The sequence below is a fragment of the Linepithema humile genome, chromosome 3 (assembly GCF_040581485.1).
Source record: "Linepithema humile isolate Giens D197 chromosome 3, Lhum_UNIL_v1.0, whole genome shotgun sequence".
Lineage (NCBI taxonomy): Eukaryota > Metazoa > Arthropoda > Insecta > Hymenoptera > Formicidae > Linepithema > Linepithema humile.
In genome coordinates this window covers 23,352,094-23,370,977 of record NC_090130.1, presented here as the reverse complement: position 1 = coordinate 23,370,977, position 18,884 = coordinate 23,352,094, and the positions used below count along the sequence as shown (strand labels likewise).

The 18,884-nt window shown below is 36.0% G+C and overlaps 1 protein-coding gene across 2 annotated transcripts in view; it reads right to left on the bottom strand.

Annotated features, from left to right (window-relative positions):
• Imp (IGF-II mRNA-binding protein) overlaps positions 1–18,884 on the bottom strand; it is a 93,336-nt gene that overhangs the window by 54,129 nt on the left and 20,323 nt on the right. For both annotated transcript variants that reach the window (XM_067351511.1, XM_067351512.1), the window contains exons 2-3: positions 17,876–17,939; positions 6,499–6,555 (exon numbers count right to left, since the gene is read on the bottom strand). In XM_067351511.1, the coding sequence (XP_067207612.1) occupies positions 6,499–6,555; positions 17,876–17,939 (121 nt within the window). The remainder of the gene's footprint in view (positions 1–6,498; positions 6,556–17,875; positions 17,940–18,884) is intronic.

Sequence of the window (18,884 nt, the reverse complement as noted above, 5' to 3'; positions counted from 1 at the left end):
GGCGTCTAGAGAGCGGCGTGCTGATACGACTATATCGGCCGGAATATCTTGCGAGAAAGCGCGCTAGGTACACTGATATTATTTTTATAACACGCGCTGTGCGGTCCTGCCATAGGCCGCGCCCAATCTACCCCCACTGTCAGCCACGCCGGCTTCCCACTAAACAACCCGGCTTCCCCTCCACATGTAGAGCCACCCCACTATCGGAGACGCGCTGATGAGGAGGCGGCTTAGAACGCGTGCGTGAGGGAAGAATACACGCTATCGCCTCCTTACCGAAAGTTCTCTCCGAAGGAAAAACGCGGGGATTTGTGTCGTTTCTCTTCTTTTTTTTTTGTGTTTAAATGAATTTTCCAATCACTTGCTTTTAGATAAAGCAATAAAAGATGGAAAAGTTAAATTAATTATAACTGAATTTTTGCGAATCATTTAAAAATTGCTGAATATACTAATTCAAGGTTAACTTATATGTATGATAGTCTAATTTTTACATATGTGGATTTCTTGTATAAATAATTTGTATAAAACCGCATTGGTGATAATAATATATGGTAAGATGTTGACTTGTAATTGGGGTCGATACGCGCTGTGCCGAATAATGCGTAGATACCAGAAGACGCGCGTCATTGACCGTGAGCGGAGGCGCCTCGTCGTGGATGCTGTTCGGTACTAAGATTAGGTGGTATACGCTATATTATTGTGCGATTGAGATATTCTTGATCTACTCTTATAAAACACCTATTCGATAATCGCTGTGCATTTTGCATGCATCGAAGATTCTACTAGGTCAAATGACTATTGAAAATCATTCTTATAGAAAAAGTCCTTTAATCACTCATTAAAATAAAAATCTTTCACGTTTTATATTCTAGAAATAATGACCATCTATAATATAATAAAATTTATCAGTTATAGAACTGCAAGATTTAACGAATAATGACTTGATATTTAACTAATAATGTGAAAAAATTCAACATAATTACTATTAAAGAATTTCTGGCTTTATCATTTTTAGATTATCCTTAAATACCTTTTTAAATATGTCATTATATGTCATAAAGTACGTCACATAACTTCTTATAGATTATCTGAAATGTGAGTCATATAAGAATAATGAGAAAAAAGAATAATGATAAGAAAAAATTATTACATTAACATTATACTTTTCTTTTGTTTTCTTTTGTACAAACAAGAGTGAGGAGGCAAAATTCAAGTTTTGTGAGCTTGTAAAAAACCCTCTGATTAAAGATTGAAAATTTTTTTCTTAAACAGACTGTGTCTCAAATCTTAACTTTTAAATGTTACTTTTACACAAAGAAAAAAATTTAGCCTTTCAGTTTTAGATATTATATTTAAATAACTACTGAAAAAACACGTAGAAAGAAAAATCGAAAAATGCAACTATTTCAACAAATATTTTCTGAATCTCAATAAAATTTTCTAGAAATTCCTCAATTTTTCCAGGCAAAAAAAATGCTGAGAGTTTAAAATTTTCTAGGTTTTGCAAACCTTAGGAACATTTATTAAAGTAAACGTTAAAAAATATAACTTCTAACAAATAATTCTCTCTAAGAAAGTTATGAAATTAATTTTATACTTGGTTTTATAATTTACTTAAAATTTATAATATCTAAACATTTTCTTTTCTCTAAAAAAGTTAGTATTTTTTTTTCGCTTTAAGACTCACTCGTCTAACTTGTTCTCTCTCGTGAATTATCCCAATTCGACGAATTCCCTCTCCGCTTCTCGCGCAATGGCAATTTGAAATTTTGATTTGCCGAATCTAGCGAGGAAAACAATATCGCGCTCTTTGATCGTCGACTGTTGAAGGGCTCTTCGCCGATCAACTCGTGCGACCCGGTAGGGGGTCGCGTCGCGTAGCTCTACCGGGTGACTTGAAGTGCTGTCATCCATTGTTCCACGAAATGGATGTTCGACTCATTAATGCCGGAATTGCTGTTAGCGGCGACTTACAGTCAAGACCGTAGATCGGTACGGAATTTCGAAATCTGCCGAACGTGGATGCGGAGAGGCTGGGGATTATCGGAAGAAAGGGTCGCCGAGGGTTGATTCCGTTACGGGGTCTCTTTGTTCGTTTCAGGTAGAGAAAAGGCAGGATTCGTCCTCTCTTTTGTGCGCGCCCGCAGGTATATGGGTGTAGGTCGGCTGGTATTCCTGTCGTTTCTACGATCCGCCGGTCATTATCTTCGCCAATGACGAGGGTGTTATCCTTGAAGTAAATTTATCATTCATGGTAGTGCACGACGCGCCCGGAGACGATCGGCGTGTGTTTTGTAACTTACTACAGAATCGCCAACACTTGTAGTAACGATAATATATCGTATAGATGATGTGTTATAAAAAAAAGCCTGTTTTAAACAATCTACTATTTGTGATAAAATTCGAAATATAATTAACTTCTGTTTATAATTTTATATGTTATATAAGGGGTTCAGAGGAAAAGTGAATCAAGTCCATTTTTGTTAATTGTTAAAAAATTAGTTCTGAAGTTCTAACTGTGTGCAACATGTACACTGTTTTTCATAGGTACTATAGTTTCTTTTAATTTTAAACTTAAACATTTGCACACGCTTTTAAATCATTCAGTGAAAACTGTTCAGTTTTTTTAATTTATACATGGATTTCAAAAAGGACTTGGTCTATTTTTCCTCTAAACCCCTCATATGTGACAGAAAATATTCAAAGAATCAACGATACATATGATTATATGATTATATAATTAAAAAATTAAATATTAATTAAATCATTATTTAATCAAATTTTTTTTGCATTTTTAGTATTTTATTTTTATTTTTATTTTTGTTTTATTTCAGAGTTTTTTTTTTTTTAATTTCAAAGCTTAGTTTTTATTCAGGTCGAAGTTATTAGAAAATCTATAATCTGCGAGATAAAATAGAGATTAAAATCTTATAACGAAGATCTTATATCTTATAATAAAGAATTGAAATGCATATACACAAAATATATATCTCACTGATATATTTTTCTACATAGTTTAATTTTTCAAATATGCTTTGTATTATAAATATAAAAATTGTAAATAGACAGAATTTTATCTCGTACATTCTGTCGTAGATTATAAACTTAAAATAAAATAAACTTAAATCATTATTTCCTGGCAGTTCAGCAAGATTGCTAAAAATGGGACCGTGTAACGGCAACATCGATCGTGACTTTCGAAAACAACACCTTAATTATCGTTCGTCTTCTAAATTGTGTTTGTAAATTCAATATGAGACAATGGCTAAAGCAATGATATGCAAAAATGAGCATATTATGACGTGCTACTTGCGAAAGAATGAATTGACTCGACTTTAAGTGTGTTTCAAAGAACGTAAAGAATGAGATAGAAGAGAAAGAGGACACCTTTTTATAATATCCTTTGTCTCTCCCTTGTTCACAAGTCTCTCTGTACCACGTGTTGGCGCGCGCGTGTTTCTGTACTGTGAGCCACCGCATATATCGATCACCTTGTCCCGATCAACTAATTCCACTGAATGATCAATCGATTATCCTCTCGGTCGAGCGTAAATCCCACGATGGCTCCCCAGAAAACAAGCGTCTTCCGCTATTTGTGACTTCTTTCTGTTTTAGAAAATCGCACCCAAAAATGTGTCGCGAAATCTTTGCCACGATTTTTCGAAATGTAGATATCGCACGATATAACGACAAGTGTAAATTATTTTTACAGTACAAATCATATTGGTAAATTATGAGAAATTGCAATATGAGAGAAGGAAGCAAATAAAGTAACAGATAGCAACGCGCCGGGTGACAAGTAAAAATACTTTGATTAGCAAAAAATTCATACCGCCTCCTTTGTTCCTGACGGTAATTTGAACGAAGTTGAGATAGGTTCAGGTAACGTTTAAAGATAATTAATAGTTGCATGGTTCGTAAATACCGCTATCAGTGAAGCGTGCGAGCCCAAGTACGCGTGGGATCGACAAATGGTTTCCGGGCGCATAAAAATTAATGGATTTCAGGCTGGCCTTCGGCAAGACTCTTCGATTTCGACAAGACCCGCTCAAGGTCGATCGTCCGGCGGATGTAAATGAAAGGGAAGCGTTCTATGTGATCAGAGTTCTATGTGCATGTGATCAAAGTTTGTCTCTAACATATTTTTCTATTAGACTATTTTTTTTCACGCTCTCAAAAAAAAAAAAAAACATGCGATTATCTTCAATTTCTTTGGAAAAACTTAAAAATGTAAAAGCTTTAAAATAATATTTGAAATCCACTTTTGATAAATTTCTCGTCATTTTTTAATGAATTTAACATTGTGTAAATTTTAAATAACATTAAAAAAAACTACATTAAGAAATTGATACCTTAAACCAAAATCTCGTAACCAAAAAATCCAAATTTTACAGGAGACATTAAAAACACTGTTTATTTATAACATATTCTGATTAATTTGTTAAACTTTGAATTCAAAATAATTTTAAGTTGTTAATAAATAAGTTATTGGGATTATTTCCAAAAAATTAAAAAAAAAATACTATCATCATAACAGAAAAAGTAAAATTGGTCGAAAATTTGAGATTTTAAATTCGAGATTTTGAATTTAAAGTATCGAAATGTATCTCAATATGTAACTTAATGTGTGTATCACAATAATAATATACGATTTTATGTAAATATATTCACAACTTTGTTTTTTTGCGATACGGATAATTTCTTAAATCCGATAAAAAGTTATACAATTTTCAAAAATATTTACTATTATATTTTTTTCATTGTACCACTAAACAACTTTGTTAAAAAAATTAAAACTAATTGTGTAAGCTCTAAATAATTAAAAAATGCAATTAAAAATTGGAATAAATGTGATTTTTTTTCGTTATTTTGTTTAATCCGTTCTTTTTTTTTTTTATTTGTTAATAGAGTGCAGATAATTCTTCAAATATATGTACATATGTATCTAAGAATGTTTCAAAATTTCAAAAAATTGGTTACTTTTTTCTATACAACACTGATTTCTTTCACAATGTGTAAAGAAAAACAAATTAGGGACGTAGGAATTCCAGCTTTATGTTCGTGTCAGGTATGATTTTTAAGAGACTATGGTCAAAGTCTACACGGCAAACTTTTGGAAACTTAAAACTTCCTTATGTATATTTCTACACAGTCATTTGCAATCTGTTTCATGTACAGGATGTCCAAAAACTAGCAGTACATAAATGTTGTAGTAATGAAAAATTCTCTGACAAATTTAGAATCGATTTTTCTTTAGCGAAAATCAAGTCAAGGTATTAAGTTAGAAAAGATTTGGAACACCCTTATATGTGAAATTTTAACATATGTTAAATATTAATAGCGTTTCCGATATTAAACGTATTAGATATTTAACGAGACATACATATCCCGTTACATCGCAAATGTAAAATTCTCGATGGGATAATTTCGCTTTCACTCCTAAAAGAGTTAATCTACTCGACATAAGCGACTGGATTAGACGCGGTCTCCACGTGATTCTTACAATAGCATACGGTGCTTGAATAAGTAGAATAAGTAGAATAAGTAGAAGGAGAGAAGCAATCTGAGAGTAATCAGAGGTAGTTTTAATCCTTTCATCGGATGGATCGGTAAGCGCGACAAGAATGGAGAAGCGATCTGAGTTATTCGGAGACTGTTCTAGCAACAAGAGAAGCGTAGGAGATACGAAGTAGCGGTAGAGGGATGGAAGAGAAATACGGCGAGGGAGTAGTCGAGGAGAAAGCAACGAGAGAGAGAAAGAGAGAGATGCATTCGGAGCAGGAAAGATAGAGGCTGCTGAGGGTGCGTGAAGGCGGCACAGTCTCCGGAATCAATAGCGACCCCGCACCCTTGGAGAATTTTCGCACCGAGAAACCGAAGGACAGCTTTAGAAAGCACCTTCGTTCAGCCTGTCCTAGCAAACCTTGAGGATCAATCCCATATTCTTCAAAGTGATCGTTTTTGCGATTCGAGTCGCTTTACTTTGCAAGATCATTTCAAAGTTTTGTCACAATTTGATATTATTATTTTGTTCTTAGCAAAAATTATATTTTTTTTTAATTTGCTAACATTTTCGACTAAAAAGATTTTTGTTTTTACAGATAACCCTTCGATAAAATCCTATTAAAGTAATTTTGTACTTGAAATTAAATGAAGCACTTTCTTTCATTTATTTGTACTTCTAAAGTTGCAAAATTAGAAAAAAAATTCCCAATCTTTTGAATCACTTTCAAAGTCATTAATCTCTTAAGTTGTCATTAAATAAATAACATAATTTTTATCTTGTTATATAGAATATATTTTGTTTAAAAAAAGAAAACGTTCCAATATCTGTATATTCATTACTTCGTCATTCCTTGAAATGATACAACCGTTATTACTATTTACGACGGTTTCACCCTGTTTCTGCGCTATGCGGATAGGAAAACAGAAGAGACGAAGAGGTGGAATAAGAAAAGTAAGTCGAGTGGGGAAAAAGGGAAAAGAAAAATCACTCACCTCCATCCGTTGCCGACCTGGTTGACCGGAGATTCCGGTAGGGCGGTGCCGCTACCCCTGCAAGCAGGAAAAGAGATTCTATAGGATAAGCAGGGATGTAAGGACCTGAGGTATTAAGGGGTGGAGCTTAGAACGAAGGATGAGGACGCGATAGAGCTTTTCGCGCGATACTTTCATTATTTCTTATACACCCACGAGTAAATGACAGATGTAACATGCACGAGATTGACGTGTTCACGTACTATAGCTATCTTTAATGCAAAATAAATGTGACATTTATATATGTAGCATAAGTAGCGATTAAAAATATACATGGCATAAACATAGCAGTCATAAAGATAGTATATGTAAATATAGCACATTAATAAGAGATTCAACATGATCAAAATAATCATTTTATAAATACTGATTGTTAACATAATTCGCTATTCATCTTTAAAGAATCAATATTATCAATATTATAATAATTCATTAGCGCAACCACAGATCTTTTTTTCCTCCTCTCGACATTGCAAGATGCGATATTGATAAATATAGCGTAAAATCGAGAATAAAGAAGATCTGAATACAATATAATTGTGTGGCATTTGTAAATGTGTCATTAATAACGGATTCAAAATTCTATTAAAATTATTATTTTATATAAATAATGATCGTAAAAATAATTTATTGCAATACATCTATCGTAACAATCTGCTTGTCTTTTTCTCTCGACGTTGCGACATGTATTGTATTAAATGTGTGTATAATGTACACGAATAATATATAATTCACCTAAATAAATAGCAAGCTGCGAATATAGAGCTCGCCGCGTCACGCTGAGTTTTGCGATAGCAAAAAAAGTCTCGCTTGCCTTTTCAATTAACCGCCTCTCGCGACGTGCATATTAATCGCGATGTATCTAGCGACGGTGGCGGTGGTGGTGGTGGCGGCGGCGGCGGCGGCGGCGGCGGCGGCGGCGGCGGCGGCGGCGGTGGTGGTGACGGCGACGGAAGGGGAGGCAAAATAAAAAGGAAAAAAACCAGGAGAATTAATAATAACCGCGTCGTTCGAGATACGCATCTGGCCTGGTCGCTCGGCCAGGTGCAACGTCGTCGTCTTCCGTGATCCGTGCATATTCCGGGGGCCCGGCTCCTCCACGGCGTTCTTTTACGCCGGTCACGGCAATTAAGAGCCATCGCCGTTAAATTCGCCCTCGTCGCGCCCGCGAGTATTACAAGCTACCGTTGCGTATACGAGCTACTGCCGCGCGCGGAATTTCGGTTCGTCTGGAAACTTGTTCGGCCCTACCCGTCTTCACTTTCGCCGCGCGGATACCAAAATACGAGCACTAATGACGAGGATATTAAAGAATAAAATGGTATATTTCAGATAAAAACACAGTTGTATTAAGATTTTTACCATAATTTTACAAGCGCTGAAAACGTGCATATTTTTTTCGTTCTTTAAACTCTTAATTGACACAAATATGAGAGAAGCGTGTTTAATTGCGTATAGTTTGCGATTAACTGTTTGACATATCATTGGTATTTAAATTTAAATGTATAATAAACTCGTACTTGTGAAAAAAGTGCGGCCAAACCAATCGAGATAAAACATATTTAACCATGTCACAAATTACGCATTAAACCTTAACTTCGTTTTAGCGGAATCATTCACGATGCATCGGTCCGACGCGAGGCCCTCGTGAGCAGCTGGTCCCGAGACATTGTAAATCGCTCCTCCGGTGATTTTACGATCGCGTCAAGGCGGAACGATCGGATTTCGCGAAAGTGGTTAAACGACTACAAAGGGCAATGTAAACCGGAGAGGAAGGAGTGGGACGCGCGACAATTATTGCACGTCAGCGTGCCTTCATTTTAGAATAATTAAGCGAGGCCCTTTTACACCTGCGGATCTTTGTACGTATTACGTGTATCCATGAAATCCGGCGTCCATCCGTGACCGGACACGGGGCTTGGATCCGTGGGCCCGATAAGAGATCGATAAGCTCAGTAACCGCCTCCGCTTCTTCTCGGTGGAAAAAGACGAGAGAAAAAAACGGCTGACGTCACGATGGAGTATATTATGCAATAAGGCGAATCTGTAATTAAGATTTTCGCCGCCTTCACCGGCCCTACCTCGCCTCCCCTCTCCGAGCGCACGCTCGCGCTGTTATTAATTATTAATAAAGCGGATACGCGTGGTCATCGTTATATGTTCAAACAAAAGAGATTTAACGCTGGCGCGCATGAACCTGCGGCAAATACAACTCTTATCTGCACATATCAAAAATTGAGGAAAGATAAGATCCATATAATGCCATTGTCTCTAAATTGAAATTTTCATCTTTGCTCGGAAATGATGCATATCGTTACACAAAACAATTTTTTGCTTAATAAAAAGTGCTTTCGAGCAATATTTTATTTTAATAATGAATACTTTTAATATGATAATTTTTATTCAATAAAATATGATAATATTGAGAGAAATTTTTATCAGATTTAATTGTAAAGTTTATTTTCACATAATTCAATTTTGTAATTTAAGAACAAAATTTTCTACTCTTTTTATAAGGACTGGACGCGATAAATTTCCTATGATGATACACCGTTTCTCTATTTTAACATTGAATCATTTTAATATAAAAATCTCTGAATTTAATAAAATTTTATAAAATAAGAGATTTTAATTTGATTTTAGTATAAGTTCATTCGACGTAATTTAATTTTTCCATCTTCCTTATATGAGTTTGCGCAGATTCGACCAGTTTCGCGCAACGACACATCTCGTTTACACTTTAATCCGGCTATTAACGGAAAGTCGCAAACTCGTCTGCGTCAAGCTTGTTACCGTGAGGGCGAAAGAATCATTAAGCGACGAGCGAGCACAGCGCGAATCTTCAGATTCCGTTTCACACCTACTTCTTAAGGTCTCGGCGACGATAATCGCGTTTTCGCCGGTTGCGCGTTACTTAAGAGAGCAAATTACATTGCACCCCGGAGCTTCCAATCGGTAATTCGGATCGAAACTGCCGGAATTACGTTATAAAGTTTAAAGGTGCCTTCACTTTGATTTAAACTACTTGTCGTCGTATTGCATTCTGTGATTTCTGCCATCGTAATTTTAAGCAATTATTTCTTAATAATAATCTGAAATTACTTCAAAATTTCTCAAAATATTTAATTCTCATGAAATATTTGTCTAAAAAATTCTTTAGCTAATAATTTACATGGATATTAATTGCGTGAAAATAGAGATCTTAATAAAATTAGGAAATAAAATTCCATAATAAAACAAATAAAAGTTGCACGTACTTTTAATTAAAATATTAATTCACAGAATAACTAATAAAATTATTATTTGACCACAAAGTGGAACACAATTCAGATTAATTATAAAATCTGTTAAAAGGGGAACAGCTAACGCTTTCGTTATAAACATAACATTGATGTGACATCTAAGAGATCATCTTAAGAGATCATCAATATCAAATAAAATAAAGCATCGCGTTTGCATGTGTATCTTTCTCGAGACATCAGTTCGAATCACGATCTTGCCTAATTACGCGCATAATTGACGATTCGTTAAGCTTCGCGGATGTATGTCTCGCTTATAAGAAGCGCGTGCTAACTACGCGCGTGTGGACGCAGCTGCACGGACGATACTTTCGGGAGAGCTCCTCCTCACATCGGAACATCGTCCCTCCAGGCAGGTAAGAAGATATACTTTAAGCAAACAGATTGGAAAAGGAGAGATTTTACCGGAATGGACTGCGTGCGTTATATTTTCGCGCTTAAAAATGTTGCGCAGTTGTTCTGTGCATAAGTCAAAGAGAAAATCAAGACAAAGGAAAAAGTTTTCTTGTATCAGAATAAAAAAAGGAAATAAATTTTATATATTTTGTACATGTGCATATTTTGATGTTCTAAATGTTTCCTATGTTACACAACACATAAATTTTTAAGTAGAATTCTATCTCGAATTCTCCCACAAGTTCTCTTCGTTTAAAATGGGCTTTAAAATTGTTGAATTGTGTGGAGAAAAAATATAAATAACTAATATTTAATGTATGATATAATAAAAAATAATCTCTAAAATTAACTTAAACAAAGTTTTCACACACACACAAGATTTGATAAAATTTCGAATCTTGTGTCATTTCCGTCGCAAACAGCTGATAACAAAAGTGTAAAAAAATTCCCGCATTAAACACTTTATAATTTATCATAGAAATCTGAGATAAAAAATCTATTTATCATTTTATATAGAAAACATTTATAAGAAATCAGAATACACGTATATTATTATTCTGATTTTTTAGTATTTTCTGTATTACATGATGCATAAAATTATAAATAAAATTCTCGAATTGTGAGTCGAATTATAAATCATCTCAAACAGTTTTAAGACTGATTGTTAGAATTGGTAAGAAAAAAATGTTGAATAATATCTAATAATAAATAATATCTAATGTAATGAATATTATAAATATAGAGAGAGATAATGTCATAAGTTGTTCGCTTCATTATTGATTAACTGATATGTATTGTACATCTTTTCTTCAATATGTAATAGAGTTTCGTAATGTGATTATGATATAAAGAATCTTAAGAATATGAAGAAGAAATGAACAAATGTTCGCAGATAACAAATATAAGAAACAAATAACAAAAGATACACAGACAATAGAAGGTAACATAAATAGAAATGATAAAAAGTGATTGCGGAACTTGCAATCCGCGAAAAAAGAGAAAGTTTAACAAAAGAGTCGGCTGTGTGTGTCGGCGCAACAAGTGCACACAGAATGCACTTGGATTGCTCGAAGCCGACCAGCGTGAAGATGGAGCGATGAATCGAAAGGGGTGAAGAAGGATGAGAGAAGCGGTGGAATTAAATGCACGAAGCGAAAGAGGGGGTACAAGCAGGCGGAGAGGGCACGAGGTTGGCACGCGCCGAGTGCAACAATTCACTCAAAGAAGAAGAGAAAAGGAGAGAAAGAGAGAGAAAAAGAGAAAAGGAGGAGAAAAGAAGAAAAAGGAAGGGTGAGAGAAGCAAAAGAAAGAAAAAAAAATCAGCTAAGATGCATCGTAAAGAGGGCAAGAGATGCACCTCGCAAGGTCCTCAGAACGACATCTCTCTCTTTCTCCTTGCACACCCTTTTTATTTCACGAACATGTTCGCGGTCAAATTTATGGCAGGAGGTGGAGTGCCGGGGGCAAACGACGTGCATTCGAGTACCTGGAGTGCGAGTGAATGCGAATGCAAGTGAGAGTAGCGCCGGGCAAAGTGCATTCGGAACTTACCGGACTGCACCAGCCGCAGGGGGGCCCGCGCACTACCCTTTTTACCTCCCTCCCCCCTAGGTATGTATATACATATCGTGCAACCTGCGCCGACCTCATACACCGCGAGGTGCAGTGGCCTTGTCATGCAAATGAGAAAACTGCAGTCGTGCTTACGCGCGCGTGGTACAATGTTATGCGGAAATGCAAGCGGCGCTACACGTGCTTCAAGTTGTATGCGACGACCGGTATGCTCGAATGACTCCTTTGGAGCGCTAGGTGCAACGTTTTCTAGGGGTGGAGTGGTACACTTGCCGCGTCCGACGTGAATTACTGACGTACATAAAATCAAGTGACATCGCAAGTGAAGGTGCCGCTGTAAAATAAATCTTGAGCCCATTTTATACCCAGACTTCACGACAGTATTGTATTTATATTTTTGTATGTGTGTGCCGTGCGTAATACAGGAAACATTTTACAAACTCAAATACACACATATGCGAAATATATATATTTTTATTATATATCTACATTTTGATTCTTTAAATGTTTATCATTTTATGTATTATATAAAAATATTAATAAATTTCTATTTTGTTTTTTAAATTCTGTCAAATTATAGCACGTCTAAAGTGAATTTAATTTTTATATTTCTGTTTAGTTATTTATGAAAAAGGCATAAAACATGTTTTCAGAATCTTGTTAAATTTTGTACTTTGCTTAAGTTAATTTCAAATACTAAAAAAGTATTTTAGAAAAAAAACAATTAACCAATTATAAAATAAAAATAAAATTCCATCAAAAACAATTTCAATAAGAAATTTTTAAGTTTTGATATAAATTTTCCCTCAGAAATCTTTGGCTTCTTTGATTTCTCAACAAGAATTTCTTGAGAATCCCAAATTTTCAACTACAAAATATGTAACAGACATATACATATAATAATAGTTTTGAAATGTGCAAAAATGATTTGTACTGTAATAGAAAAAGATTCAATACCTCAAAAAAAAAATTAGAATGAGAGTAATTGAAGAAAAAAAATAAGTCTGTCCGGTATTGAGTAATAATCTCGTTACGGTTTTCAAGCTGTCGACTGCTCGTATGCAATACGGCCGGTCTCAGTCTGTGGCGCGAGGCATGAGTAGCGCACGCACGCACGGAATAACGCGCATTACACGTGCTTGCATTGTACGGATGCGCCGCAAAGTGAAACGTGCTTTCTCGCTCGGTCAATGCATCGTGTCGTGTTTTGCGGTTGCACTTTCGTCTAACATGTGCGACGAATGATACCTGCAACGGTATCACGTGCCGAACTGGAAAATCGTTACATGCGGTTGTCAATTACAACATAAAAGTGTCGACAGGCCGCAAATGTTTCCTGCGAACACGTTTCTGAGAACTGTAGAATGGACACGCGAATTACAAGACTTTTAAGGTTCAAGATGCTGGTAAAAAACATACGTCCGATTTTTACGTGCCATTATTCTCAAACTCCATTGCAAACAAGTATAATATAATATAATAAATTGAAACAATCAAAATAGATAATAAGTGTATTTCACACGCACACGCACACATATATATAATTACAGGAAAAAAATATGTTACTTTATTTTAAACTAAACATTATACTCTCTGGCAAATATAAGGCATCTTTCAATTATAAAATTTTAAACGACATTTTAAAAGTAAAGTGATGAAAAAATAATCAAAAAAATATCTATTTGACTACATTCGATATTTTATTTGATGATTGTTACGTAGATAAAAAAAGTTAAAGTATCTTTCAAATAAGTATAATTGTATCCTTGTTGCAGTTTACTTTCTATTATATCTTATCAATATTTTGCGAAAATTTCTGAAAACCTGTCAAAGCTCAACAACGCAAAAATAAATAAATATATAAAGTGAATTTCAATCACCTTCAATTAAGTTCACACACGGAGAGGTCAAAGGCAACAAAAGTGCGTTTTGCGGCTTGAAGCTCACGTTCATGCAGGGTTAGACATCTTCCGATCGGTTCTCACACTCGCGGGGGCTACTTACAGGCGTAAAGGAGAAAGAGAGAGAGAGGGGGGAGAGAGGGAAAAAGAGAGGAGAGAGGAGAGAGAGAAAAAGAGAAAGAGAGAGCCAAGGAGGGCAGAACCAGTTGAAGTGGACGAAATCGGGAGCACGGTGAATCCCATGGAGGGCATTGTCGAGGGCTCAGCCGAGGGTTGAGACAACCCGCGGGTTTAAACTAGTTTCCGCTCGTACCAGTTCGCCGCTTCCACCGCGGGCTTTCTTCTGTCCTTTTCACCCTCCCTCCCTCTCGCCCTCGTTCATCCACCTCGTCCTTTCTTTCTTTGCCTTGCCAGTGTGCGCGTGGACGTCGCTTTACATTTGAAACATATCGGCTTATATGGAAATGAATGTTTAGCCATGCATCGGCTCCTAAACATCAAAAAAACGGCGAGCGAGCTCGCCGCTGGAAGCCGCGTCTTCGGTCTATTGCAGAAGACAACTCGGAAGTGATACCCGTTTCCCTGTCTCCGTCCCTTTCTATAGAGTGTATAATAAACTCTTCTACCTCACTCCGCCAGGCATCCGCTCGTCCATCCTTGAATAACAATCTCCCACCGCGCGTAGTAATAACGATCACGAGCGATCGTGCGAAGATCGTTGTGTTATCTGCGCTTTTCATATTGAAATTCGAATGGGGATGGCCGTTTAATTTACACTCGTGTGTATTTATAGCCGTCACTAGGAAGGAGCGATTGAACGGCAAGTGTATGAAAAGAATATTGCGTTTTTGTATTCTAAAATAATCGAATTTAATCGTATCTTTTCGTCACATTCGGTGATAATCCATCATCTGTTTTTCTCGCCCAATTCTCTTAATTTTTTAATATCTAACTAGAAGTTTTTTTACAGCACGTTTCAACATTTATCCTTTTAATGACAGATTCTTTAAAATGAGAGAATGTCGAGATTGATCCATTTCCAACAAGAAATTTTTACACTTTGAACGAAAAACGCTAGAAAAGTATTAGATTGATCAGAAAGCCCCTTCGGATTTTTCGATAAAAATAAAAAGCAAAATATACAACATATACAAATTGTTTTAAAGCAGAATGTTTTTTAATAACAAATTCTTTTATTACTTCTAGTCAAATTTTCTTCAGCAAAAATTTCGACATAGTTCTCAAATTGCAAACAATTGAAGAAAAAGATTTATACAAGAAAATATTTTCTTGTTTTATCGTCCTTTTGTCCTTTCTCGTTGACTATAATCTTGAGATATTTTCTTACAACAGACAACAAAGAATAGAATGTTCTTTATTTTCTTTAGTTGAAGAAAAAAGAAAGGAAAGAACTGGAAGTAAATGCATCTTATAGTGTCGCTGATATTGACAAATGTATGCTTAATAAAAGTATCAGGAAAGACATAATTCTATTACTATCATACGTCATTTATCTATCACTCCATCATTTTCGTTAATTGGCATTATCTTTGGTTGAATGTTAATCTAATCGACCGAGAAATCCTCGGTTTGTGCGACGGCGCGCTTCTGAGGCATCGATAACATTGCTTCTGAACGAGGAGTAGGACGCCTAGAAGACCGATGGTGTATAAGGGATGAGAGGATGGTAAGAGAAACGGAAAGTGTACGCGCGCGAATCCGGGGGATAGTGAAATAACAGATTGCAGTTGTGGCACGAGCGAGCGCGCAGCCTGGCAGCTCTCTCGGCTTGAAGGAGCTCGCGAGCAGAAGGCAGGTGCCACATTTTTTTTCGAATTGCCTGGCTCACCGTCCGGAAAGAGGCTGCCTCTGCGTCGCGCAGAGGCTCCCAAACTTCGCCTTGTAAAAACGTGTCGCGCCGAGTATTTGGGTTAATCCTTCCGGTACCAAATCTCTCTTTGTTGAGAAAAAGATCTCGACTTTTCGCAGAATGTCCTACGTAATTAGGGCTACTTCGGAAATTTTTAACAGTTTACGAGTATTGCGCTTTACTTGTACAGTATGCTATAAGCATGCTTATAAAATATCAGGTATAGTTTAATTATTTCATTAAAAAATTTCATAAAATAAAATGTTAAAAATTATCAATTAGATGGAAAAATTTCATAGTTTAATGTAAATGTATTATATCTATAAAAATTATTGTCTCATTTACAAAATGCAGGTTAAGCTTTATATACACAAAATATTTAATGATAATGAGCGGCCTATATCTGATTATCGCTATTATTGGCTCATTAAATGAACATTTTATCAGACAAGGTACAAAAATTCATGATTTCTGGCGGATAAAAATGCTGACCGTTTTATGATATCAGATTAATGATGATATCACAGCTCAGCGCTTTGTTATCGGCGATGCACGTAATATTTTGCTGTTCTACGCATTAACACTATTTACAATGAGGATACGTACCATCAATCCGGATACACGTGAGCATGTGAAAAGAACAGTAAAGAGTGTAAATGACATTCTATGTATTCTCCATGCATGTGATAACACGAACACACAATGCTACCTACAATTCAGCGCAATGCTATGAGCCAGCGCAACTATCCAAATATTAAATTATGCAATCGATAAATCCGGATCAAACATATTTTTTAACCTTCTCTTTTACATTGACACACATTACAAAATTTCTAAATTTTTTAAAATAATTTTTGTTAACAATTAATAATAAATATATCAGCAACATTAAATTGTATTCAAAATGTTAAATGTCTCCCAGCTTTCTGAAGGTCAAGAACAAATTTTCTTCCTAATTCTTATTAATTAACAATAAATTACTATAAATACTAAAAAGCACAAAAATAGCTCTACAAAAATAAATATTAAAAAGTTTCAATATTTCGTGACAAGCAGAAAATACTAAACGAATTCTTTTTCTTATTCCCTGCGATAGAATACGAAATAAAGAAAAAGATATACGAGCTTTCGATTGAACCTCGCAGCAAACAAAATTCGAAAACGGATTACGGTAGTGGAATGAGTTTCATTGGGACGATTTAATCCGCGGCAATTTTTGCTCGGGCACGTACGGGCACAAATTTAAACTCTTCTGCATGCGAGCACGCGCGCATTTACTCGCGTGCGGCCAATTACGCACCTTGTTACGCGCGCGGTATTAAGCCCGATCTCTTCTGCGATCGCTCGCCTCGTGCGACGAGACGATCGGGTTAACGAACCTTTTCAAGTTCCGTGTGCGATCGCGACAGTAAGAAAGAGAAGCAAAATTAAATGCGAAACGTGTGAGAGAAGACGTACGATCTGCACGCACATTAGCGACGATGCCCGGTAGTCGCCGGACGTAACAGCTGAATAATTTTGATAATGTTCGATGCTGATCGCGAATTTAATGATAAGTAAAAAAAGTGCAGCGCGGTAGTCGCGACGTTTTCTGCGTGCTCCGTAAATTTACGGTCATCAGTTAAGGAGCGATGCAGCGGTTTTTAACGGCTTTATTAATTCGACTCAATACTGTGCACTTCACAATAAATGCAGCACGAGATCAGTGTTATCGCGCACGCGTTTCTAAATGACCGCTTATTAAAACACATGTCACACGCAATCCGGAAGAAGTTTTCATTGTCACATACAATTCGCCACCAATGGATAGGTATTTGCAATAGTAAACTTTTGGCAGTTTAGTTCGAAAAATGGAATAAAATAATACTGATTCCATAAAAACAAATATGCTTTGCAAAATATTTAAAAAAAAAACTAACAGAATTTTAATTTCTATCATATTAATCGTAATTGCCGTACATGTAAAAACTTATATGGCAATATATTCATATGATTGTTGAAATAATTATGTGATGTGATTGCCTATTATGAATTGTTAGTACTTTCAAATTAAGTGACTCGTCGTTAGCTTCTTCTCACAGGGTCACATCCTCATCCAAAAAGATAGTATTCGTTAAATGATGATCAGAACTCGTTTTTCTACTTTTTTAAAATAAACGTATAAAACAAGTAGAAACATAATATTCAAAAATTGGCACTTAATCTCTTTTTTTAAGAAATTCAAAATTGTTTATTTAGCTCTAAAGCATCTAAAAGCCATGCTTTCGTCACATTTTAGTAAAGAAATTTTCATAACTTACCGTTTTTTGGCTGCACTGGCTACGGACGGCTCCACAACGAGCGAAGATCCGAGATAGGTATATCCTGAAATAAAAAATAAAGAAGCAAGTTTTTAGATGCGTCCTTAAAGAGGCGCGCGAAATTCATGATCGCGTAACAATACAACGGCGGCCTGTAAATAGAGCAATTACCAATCTTACGGACCTTATATCACTATGATACACAGTTATCTAACAGCGAATATGAATAATATTGTAGATATTTACATACAATTATACGTTATATCTGACAAAATACAAAAATAAAATAATTTTTTTCAAAATTAATATCTTTTCCCTTAAATATTAATATTTTTCTAATGCAATTATTAACATTATGTCCTACATTTAATATTTTATGATATTATTTTAATTAGCGATTACACATAATTTATCATATATAACACATTTTCCATTCGTTTTCGAAGCTCTCTAAATGCTACCGTATACAGTTTAACGTGATAACAACGAGATATTTTCATCGCGATTTTCTCATGCGTCTTAAGACGCGCGGCAAAAGAATTGGATCATTGGGTCAGCGTACAACCTGTTTGAGCCGCGACCACGTTGACCTCTGACCCCGGGACGAAACAAGGAAAGATGGGAGACTTTTCCCATGAAAAAACATCACCATGGCCGGACATCGCACCGGTTCCGCGCGCGGTCGCTTCCGGGTTCCGATGTGCGCACGTGTGCGCGCGGTAACGGCACAAAAATCGTGGCTGGCCGAGAAAGCTATCACGAATGCTGCAGCTCACTCATATTCTAATCAGGATCAAAAGGTTATGTGAACTGCCGGTCATTTTGGAGCTCGGCGACGAACGAGGAAAGAGATAGTTAGAGGAGAAAGGGAGAGCGGAAGAGAGGTGGATTAGAGGTAACGTGTGTAGACGCAGCGCGTAAGTATTTCCTTTCGTTTCCTACGCGCCAGGTGTCGTTTACCGGTCAAGCCCATTTAATTTCCCATGGCCGGTTCTTCGCTACGAGAATC